General features: G+C 44.1%; 1 protein-coding gene across 1 annotated transcript; it reads right to left on the reverse strand.

The window, feature by feature from the left end:
* Positions 1-8,792: 8,792 nt before the first annotated feature.
* Positions 8,793-10,336, reverse strand: LOC121811259 (agmatine coumaroyltransferase-2-like). Its single transcript, XM_042212086.1, has one exon. It carries the CDS (start codon positions 10,318-10,320, stop codon positions 9,016-9,018), a length of 1,305 nt encoding a protein of 434 aa, XP_042068020.1. The 5' UTR covers positions 10,321-10,336; the 3' UTR covers positions 8,793-9,015.

Raw genomic sequence — 10,336 nt, forward strand, 5'->3', positions numbered from 1 at the left:
CTTGTCCTAATTCGGCGAGTTTTATCGCGTGGATCGGACTTTCCCAGTTAACCGAAGTGGTCTTATGCAGTAAACCTCTTTGACTGGACATGGTCGTCCCCGGTCTTATGAGGTAAACTTCTTTGACCGAACTTGGTCGTCCTAATTCGGCGAGGTTTATCGCGTGGATCGGACTTTCCCTTATTGCAGTTCGTTTCAGACGAAGTGCTTGTTAAGCTGAATTGCGGTCTTGTATCCTCCTTGGAAGCTTGGACTCACAATCGTTGGCTTATTGCAGTTCGTTTCAGACGGACTGCTTGTTAAGCTGAATTGTGGTCTTATATCCTCCTTAGAAGCTTGGACTCACAATAGTCTTTAATAATCGATCTAAAAAGGGGATCAGTCTTTAAAGAACGATATACCTTGGTACCATTTGTAAGAGACGACAAGCACATAGAGACAAAACACATAGAGAAAAAATGAAAAAGACGAAAGAAAAAACTTTAAACTTTTTATAAAACGACAAGTAAAAGGTACAAGTAAAAACAAACAAATAAAAACATGTACCCCTATGACCGAACTAGACACAAGACAGACTGACCGGACTTTGTCTCTTACAAGTGGAACTTCTTGAGGTTGGAGACGTGCCATGTTCGGGGTACTTGTTCTCCTGACATGTGAGTCAATTTATAAGACCCTTTGCCGAGGACTTCTGACACCCGATACGGACCCTCCCATGTGGGTTCGAGTTTGCCCAGCTTTTCTGCTCGGCTTACTTCGTTGTTTCTCAAGACGAGATCTCCCACTTGAAATTGAAGCTTTTTCACCCTTTGGTTAAAATACCGGGCTACTTGCTCCTTATACTTGGCTGCTTTTATGCACGCCAATTCTCTTCTTTCTTCGGCGAGATCTAGTTCTGCTCTCAGTCCGTCGTCATTCATTTCTGAGGAGAAATTTAGAGTTCGGGGACTGGGTACGCCGATCTCCACCGGAATTACGGCTTCAGTGCCGTACACCAGACTATACGGAGTTTCACCGTTGGAGGTTTTGGGTGTAGTTCGATAGGACCATAGGACTTGAGGGAGATTTTCTACCCATTGTCCTTTGGCTTGTTCTAACCGAGCTTTTAACCCTTTCACCAGAATCCGGTTCGTTACTTCCGTTTGTCCGTTTGCTTGGGGATGGGAGACCGAAGTGAACCGCTGTTGAATGTTCAGCTCTTGGCACCAATTCTTGAACGTCTTGTCGGTGAACTGAGTCCCATTATCCGAGATGAGGATGTGGGGTATGCCAAATCGGCACACTATGTTCTTCCAGACGAAGTCCAATGCCTTTGAGCTCGTTATCGTAGCTAATGGTTCAGCCTCCACCCACTTCGTGAAGTAGTCCACGGCAACGATAAGGAATTTCATTTGCCGAGGAGCTTGAGGAAGTGGTCCCACTATGTCTATGCCCCATTGCATGAAAGGCCAAGGGCTTTGCATAGTGTATAGATCGGTCTGCGGCATCCTTGGGACATTTGCATGAATTTGGCACTTCGTACACTTCTTGACGAGCTGCACTGCCTCTTGTACCATGGTTGGCCAATAATATCCCCATCTCAGAACTTTTTTAGCTAAAGCTCTGGCTCCGATGTGGCTACCGCACGATCCTTCATGAACTTCTCTGAGGATGTAGTCCGTCTCTTCTGGTCCTACGCACCGCAATAACGGCTGGAGGTAAGACTTTCTAAAGAGGACTCCTTCATGAAGTTCGTACCGAAGTGCTCGGCACGTGATCTTCCGAGCTTCTCTCTTATCCTCGGGCAATTGTCCTTGATCCAGATACTGCAAGATCGGCGTCATCCAGTTCGGCGAGCTGGATACTGAATGTACCTCGGCTTCCTCAATGCTTCGATGCATTAATTCTTCCGCCTTTGAGCTCGGATCTGAGGCCAACTTACTTAAGGTATCTGCTCGGCTATTTTCCGCTCTGGGAATGCGGATTATCCGAAAATAGGAGAAACTTCGGCTGATGCTTTGCGCTTTGTCCAAATACTTCTTCATTCTCTCGTCACGGGCTTCACTTGTACCCAACATGTGATTTACTATGACTTGTGAATCACAATGGACTTTGAGAGATTTGACGAGTAGACTTTGCGCTAACTGGAGTCCGGCCAGGAGGGCTTCGTACTCGGCTTCATTATTAGTAGTGGGGAATAGGAACCGAAGTGAGTAGGTTACCTCGTGTCCGTCGGGAGCGACAAGTAAAATACCAGCTCCACTTCCCATCTTGTTTGAAGCTCCATCTACGAATCCGCTCCAGCAGTCCGGCGGCTCTACTTCGGATTCCAAGGGCTGTGCTAGTTCGGCATTGGCAGAATTCTTCTGTTCGGCAATAACAGGAATTGCTTGATCGAACTTTGCTTCTGCAAGAAAATCTGCCAAGGCTTGTCCCTTGATGGCTTTCCGAGGTAGATATTCAATTGTGTGCTCTCCCAACTCTATAGCCCACTTGGCGATTCTGCCTGATGCTTCTGGTTTGGTCAACACTTGCCGAAGTGGCAGATCAGTTAAGACGCATACCTTGTGAGCATAGAAGTATGGCCGCAGTCTCCTTGCTGCATTTACTAGTGCCAGAGCAATTTTTTCCAGAGGTTGATACCTTGTTTCTGGACCTCTTAATGCTCGGCTTGTAAAGTAGATGGGAAGCTGCTTTAGGCCTTCTTCTCGTACAAGCACCGCGCTGATGGTTTGATCCGATGCCGCTAAGTATAAGAATATTACTTCGGCTTCGGTTGGAGCAGAGAGAATAGGAAGCTCGGCTAGATAACTTTTGAGTTCGTCAAAGGCCTTTTTCTGCTCGGCTCCCCACTCGAACTTTGGTGCCTTTTTCAACACCTTGAAGAACGGCAGTTGCTTTTCGGCTGCTTGGGAAAGGAATCGATTCAGTGCGGCTAGACATCCGGTTAGCCTTTGCACGTCATGTATGGACTTCGGCATTGCCATGTTCTGAACGACTTGAACTTTTGAGGGGTTTGCCTTGAGTCCGTCCTTTGAAACCCAACAACCCAGAAACTTTCCCGAATCTACCAAAAAGGTACACTTTTGGGGATTAAGTTTGAGGTTGGCTTTCTTGAGCACGTCGAGAGTGGACTTGAGGTTGTGCTCGTACTCCGAAGTGCTTTTGCTTTTGACGACTATATCGTCAACATACACTTCGACCTCCTTTCCAATCAGGTGCCGAAAAAGCTTGTCTACCATCCTTTGATAAGTGGCTCCGGCATTCTTTAAACCGAATGGCATCTTTTTATAAGCGAAAATGCCGAAATCAGTAATGAAGGCCGTTTTTGAAGCGTCAATCTCATCCATTAAAACTTGATGGTATCCTTTGTACAGATCAAGAAAACAAAAAATTTCAAAGCCTATCAAAGCTTCTACTTTTTTATCTATGTTCGGAAGGGGATAGCAATCTTTGGGACAGTGCTTATTTAGATCGGTGAAATCTATGCACATCCGCCATCCTCCTTCCTTTTTCTTGATCATGACAGGATTGGCCACCCACGAAGGATACTTCACTTCGAATAACACATCCGCCTTCAATAATTGACGGACTTCGTCATGGATGACTTGACTTCGTTCTGCCGCAAAGAGTCTTTGCTTCTGTTTTATCGGCCGGACTGAAGGATCAATATTTAACCGATGAGTGATTACCTCGGGGGGCACTCCGGTCATGTCCAACGGAGACCATGCAAAGACGTCTTTATACTCCTTGAGGAGCTGGATGGTTTTTTCCCGAAGTAGGGGCGTTCCCGCGAAGCCGATTTTAACCGTTCTGGATGGATCGTCTTCGTACAACTGAACTGTCATCGAGTTCGGCTCCGGTATGACTTCGGTCATCGCCTCTGACTCCGGCTGCTGTGATTGCTATGCTTGGTGGTGCCGATCTGACTGCTCGGCACTTCTAAGCGCAATTTGCAGACATTCCTTTGCTCTCTTTTGGTCACCTCGGATGACCGCTATCCCTCCTTTAGTAGGGATCTTGATGGTGAGGTGATAAGTGGAGCAAATGGCCCGAACTGTGTTGAGCCAGTCTCTTCCCAGGATGATGTTGTACGGGGACCGAGCTTTCACCACGAAAAACTCAATCAACGTACTGGAGCTAGTAGGCGCTTTCCCCACCGTGATCGGAAGGCTGATAATACCTTCAGGGCGGGTGTCCTCCTGGGCGAAGCTCTTCAGGGGAAGCGGAGCCGGACTGAGCCGAGCTGGGTCCACTTCTAGTTTGTCGAAGCACTCTTTAAAAAGAATGCTAACCGACGCTCCTGTATCCACAAACACCCTGTGGATCAGTTTGTTTGCCACTCCGGCTTGGATGACAATGGCGTCTTGGTGAGGAGAGATGGCCGGGACGGGATCAGCAGCCGAGAACGTAATCACTTCGTCCTGCTTCAGCCTTTTATGCGTTGGCTCCTCTCGATTGGAGCCTCTGCGTTCTGACTTTAGGGACGACTTGGTCTTCCCGGCAGGGAGCGCGTCAATAGTCTGGATTACTCCATCATATTGCGGCTCGTCATCGTCTTCGGGATCCGGCTGCCTTTTCGGATCCTGAGGGGCGCAGTTCGCACCACTCTGCTTTTTATTCTTCTTTGGCTGCTTACTTCGGTATTTTTTCAATGTCCCTGCCTTCACAAGAACATCGATACCTGCAGCCAAGTTTCTGCACTCCTCAGTATCGTGACCGTGGTCTTGATGGTAGGAGCAGTAGTTATCCTGTGGTCGGCGCGCGGCTGATTTCGTCATCCGCTTTGGCTTTTCGAATAGGTCAGAGTGCAGTTCGAAAATTTCCGCTCTCGGCTTGTTCAGCGGTACGAACTGAGCGGGCGGCTTCTCGGGATTGAGACGAGGTCCCAATCTGTCTTGCACCGGAGCCCTTTGAATTCTTTCAAATGGAGTCCGGCGAGGATGCCCCTGATCGCTATGATCGGGCTTCCTTCTGTCTCCTCGGGACGATGAGCTGTCTAACGACCGTTTACGACGGTCTGCCTCATCGGCCCGGGAGTACTGGTCCGCAATGTCCCACATTTCCTGAGCTGTCTGCGGACCGCACTCAACGAGCTTCCTGTAGAGAGCTCCGGGCAGGATTCCATTTTGGAATGCCGAGATGACAAGCAGATCGTTGAGATCGTCTACTTGCAGGCATTCCTTGTGGAATCTTGTCATAAAGTCGCTAATTTTTTCGTCGCGACCTTGACGAATGGAAAGCAGCTGAGCCGAAGTGATTCGGGCTTCCGCTTTCTGAAAGAACCTCCTGTGGAAGGCATCCATTAGATCTCGGTAAGATCTGATGCTGCCCTGGGGGAGGCTATCGAACCACCTTCTCGCGTTCCCGATGAGCAGCTCGGGAAACAGCTTGCACATGTGGACCTCGTTGAGACCCTGGTTCGCCATGTTATATTGATAGCGCCCCAAGAAATCGTGAGGGTCCACGAGCCCGTCGTAAGTCATCGACGGAGTTCGGTAGTTCTGTGGTAGGGGAGTTCGGGTGATGTCGTCCGAGAACGGAGTCTTCAGTGCTCCGTACACGGCGAATCCGATATCTCGTCGGTATGGAGGAGATTGAGTTCTCCTGTGATTCCGGTACCGAGGAGGAGCTGGAATATGTCGGGGTTGAGGATTCTTTCTCCTGGGAGATGCGACACTACTGCGGTAGTGACTTTCTTGTGCGGAGGGAGAAGGAGAATCCGTCGTTTTCGTCTCCGGCTGCTTTTGGCTTTTTCGCAGGAAGGTTAAGAATTCCTCCTGCTTTTCAGCCAAAAACTGCTTAACAGCCTCATTCAAATCGGGCTGCTGGGAAGACTCAGTGGGACGATTTTTGGAGCGGCTTGTTCCTTCGCCATGAGAACTGGTGGTGGATTTATCCCTAGGCTGTTTTCCCGACCTATGGGATGGATTGGCTTCCTCCTGGTTCTCACGGGCTGGAACACGGGTATTCTGCGATCTGGTATGCATTTTTTGGGTGGAAAAAATGGATCAAAAATTCGCTTTATCACAAATTTTGTTCTCTGTTTCCCACAGACGGCGCCAGTGATGAATCCGCGAATTATTGATGATGATGAATGCTCGTAAAAATAAATTACGACACGGTGAATTTACGTGGTTCGATTTACTGAGGTAAATCTACGTCCACGGGAAGAAGGGAGGGCAAGATTGTATTGCTTGATCTGGGATTACAGCTTACAACACAGACTTGCTATATGATTTTATCTCTAGAGAGCTTAACCCTTTTCTATCTGATCTAAGTTCTATTTATACATTGAACTAAGGTCGTGGTTTGCAGCCCCACTAACAAGATCGTGGGTGAGCAATAACTGCTCAATAACTGCTTCGTACCACTAAATAGATCGTGGGTATAGCGGAGGTCGTGGAGGCCTTTCATGAGTCCACTAACTCCTAGTTCGGTCGAATGCTGAGACCGAACTGCTGGACTTTACCGATCAGCTCTTGCCGATCTGAGAGGAGAGCTTGACTGGTCGGCTTTTACCGAGCTGTAGGCTGAGTCCGAACTCTTGGGTCGTGCCGAACTCTTTGGTGCCGAACAGATACTCTTTCTTGGGCTCTGGGCTGATGGGCCGTCACTGTTATTGGGCTTGCCATTAGGGTTTAGTTCGTACCCCATCAAATAGCAATATTACAAAAAATTATAACAAAAATATTATAGAAGTAAAATAGGTGGAAGAAAATCAAACAAAACCAAAGTCAACGGAATAATACACATATCGACGCTAACTTCATCCACTAGAGAATAATTATAGTAATTGTTATTACTTCTAGAAGATTTTGGAATTATTCTACTTTATAGTGGTCAGTTTTTAAATAATTGTTATTTATATGATATAATGATAAAAAAAATTATACAAAAATTCAATATATTTCATCGTAGTTGTAATCTAGTTACAAAAATATAAAAATTAGAAAAATTGCAGTTTAATTTGCTAATTTAAAAACTATGAATAACTAGATATCCTTATGATTAAATGACAAATTTTCTTTCAAAAATATACTTAAATTTCAGCCCGAAATGTGAAGGAGGCGACGTTACGAGAAAACTCGAAAATTCACACCTAATTATGATTTAAAATCTGAACGACAAACCAAATTGTTGTCGTCGCAAACCATAAGTCAAAATCATATAGGATATCGATTAATTAACATAGAAAACAAGTCAATTAAAATGATTGTGAAAACGACTCACAATATATATAGTGCAATAACAAGTGATTAAGTAGCTGTATGACAGGTTAACTAAAATCATACATGTCACGTTGCAAACGCAAAGTTCCAATTCTTTACGCAATTGGTTAGGTTGGATATTATATTTATTTTTCTAATTTTATCTGGGCTGAATTTGGTTTAGAGTATAGATCCATAATTTAAGTACATATTATAAAAATATTAAACATGCATGATGCTGTCATTACCTAATACTTTTTGACATTTTAATTTACTACAACTTACGCAAATCTTTCTAGTTCATTTGTCAACCCCAAAATCAGTCTAAATTCATCTAGGACTAACATTAATCGATCCCAATGGAGGAACATGTTATTTAGTTAGATATTATAAGTAACAAATGGGGAGTTAGCATATTTGATTAACATCAATTTGGTCTCTTTAGCTCTCACAATTCTAAAGAGAAATAAAAATAAAACCACGAATAACTAATAAAATATACCCCACTAAATTTATTCTTTTATGATGTTTTTTCAAACAATACATTAGTTATAGTTCTCCTTAATTAGTTAAATTTATGAATGGTTGGAAAGGCGAGATATTGGATTATTAATTAATTAATGTAGACAAAAATATAAGTTTATGGACTCATGAACCTTGAAACAGTTAGGGGATGTTCAATTTAAAGGTTGTATCCCAGGATTAAATATGTAGTGTGTTTGGTTCATGAGATTTAATCACACAACTCAATCCTAGATGAATAATTATTGGATAATTAGTCATAGTTAACCCCCATTGACTAAAACAATCTCACAACTCAATCATTGATTATATCTTGGTATTATTTCTGGGAAACCGAACACCACCTTAGTACTATATTTATCTGAGTTTTAGAGAAGGCGGAAAATTGAATTCTTAAGGATTTTCCAACTTTCTCTATTGGAAGAGTTGAATTGATAATTGATCACCTGCATAATTTGATCAAACCAGGAACAAGTTACCCAACAAGATAAGTATTTTTCTATTATGTAATTCACTTGCTCAAATGCAATATCAATTAACTAATCTAGATCTTATTATTGTTTAAAACTTTTGTTGCGTACGTATCATTAGACGATGACAATAATTCGCAGCATGTATTTTGATCTCAAAGTCGTAATAATATAAGAATTCATCATATACTAAATTAAAGGTATATACTACTTGCTAGGATATCTATTCTCCAAAAATTTACATTGATATTACCTATCATATATGATGAGAGGAACAAGAATTTTCCTACAATTTACATTGGAATTATCCATTACAACTTTTCATTTTGGATGTATACAAATTATTGGAACTCAACTTTGTGAAGAGGCGGCTTTTGGTATGGAATATGCATACAACAAGCAAGAATTGTTATTATTCAATTTAATTGAAAGATGATAACGTACTTAATATTTAGGAGAAAATTAAATTGAATAGTGGTAGTATATGGGTAGCCACCAACACATTTAATTAATTTCCTCCCTCATATCTTACTTCCCCATACGCAGGATTATCTACTTAATTAGTCCAAATAACACCGGGAAAATAAAATAAAAAAACTAGAAAAAACAATAAACAAAAACTGTATTATTGGATATTATATAACCAAGTTACAAAAGAGTAGGTAAGGTTTTTCCCAATACCACCAAATATAATATTTCTACTACATATAGAAAATAAACAACAAACAAATATAATCAAAATCAAACTATAGCTTTAGGTAGCATGCATGCATAGCATAACCAAATTCGACAATAAAGAGGATATAATTAGGGTTTTGTCCTTTTCCGACAACCTATTCAAGAGAATAGCAAATCTCTTTGAATGTCTCCAAACTTTGTTGAAACAATGGAACAAAGACTTCTATGCCTCCATCTCCCAAGAATGAGGGCAAAAGAAACAACATCCCTTCCACCGGAGAGAACGACGGCATGAAAATGTACGGTCCACCTCCTCCGAAATCGAGGTCGTAGAACGGAAACCTCAGCCAGCTATCCACCTCCAAATCGGGCCACAAAATGGGATTGGACGACGATTCCGTGTTCGTGACGAGCTCCCCGTCGTCCTTCACCTCGTGGGTGGCGAAGTCGATGAACGACTTGAAGTAGTCGTCGTTCACCTTCACGATCGCCTCGTGCAGAAGCCTGGCCGCGTACGAGAGCGGCTCGTGGAGAAGATATTTTACTTCGGTCGTAACGAAAGCCCAGAGAACTAGGTTTCCAAAGTACTCATTTGGCACTTTAGGATTTAGCCTCGACCGGCCGTCGACCGAGATTCGTAGCTTGGTCGTGTCGGACAGGTTTAGTCCCCGTGCCCGAGTTATGGACCTCCAGAGATGAGCCAATAGGGTTTCGATAGTGGTGTACCGCTTGTTGTTGTGGGATGCCTTGGCCTTGAGCTTCGAGATGAACTCAGCAGTGTAATGAACTCTGTGCACCACGATGTCGTTCGTGTCGTGGTCGATTAAGGGGTAGGTTTTCTTGAAATTCCTAGGTATGTATTCCGCCCCTCGATGCTGAAATTTGACTTCTGGTGGGCATCGAGGGGGGAATATTGTGCGGTCATCAAAAGGGAGGGGGCTTATCATAAGCCCCCTAGTGGCCTGGCCCCACGCAACTAAAAAGTTGCTGGATGAGTGGCCATCTGCCACGCGGTGGTGGGCAGTAAACCCCACCACCATAGATCCACAAGAGAATCTAGTGAGCTGGACTTGCACAAGTTCCGATACGTCCTTCACGCCAGGGTGGAGGGTCAACAGAAACGGGGACGGTTTGAGGAGCATCGTACGATCGAGGGGATAATCGACGGATGCCTCCACAAACCTGACGCCCTTGTCGTTCAGAAGAACGACGAGGTTCCCGTTGCTATCTTCCCCGATCCTTCCCGCCCAAGCGCGATATGCCGCCAGCGCCTTCCGGAGCCCTAGCTCGATGTCGGCATTCGATTGGGTGGGAGGGTTGTAGGCATATATCACGGCTATGTGTTGGTCATATGTAGCCTTGTCAAATACTGACAATGGGACATAATCCGATGTTGTAAGAGGAGTGGTGTCTTGATAGAAAGGCTTAACAAGCCTAGTGCTTTCTATCTTCACCTTCATTTTTTTAGGAAATTTG

Source organism: Salvia splendens, chromosome 7 (genome assembly GCF_004379255.2).
Source record: "Salvia splendens isolate huo1 chromosome 7, SspV2, whole genome shotgun sequence".
Classification (NCBI taxonomy): domain Eukaryota; kingdom Viridiplantae; phylum Streptophyta; class Magnoliopsida; order Lamiales; family Lamiaceae; genus Salvia; species Salvia splendens.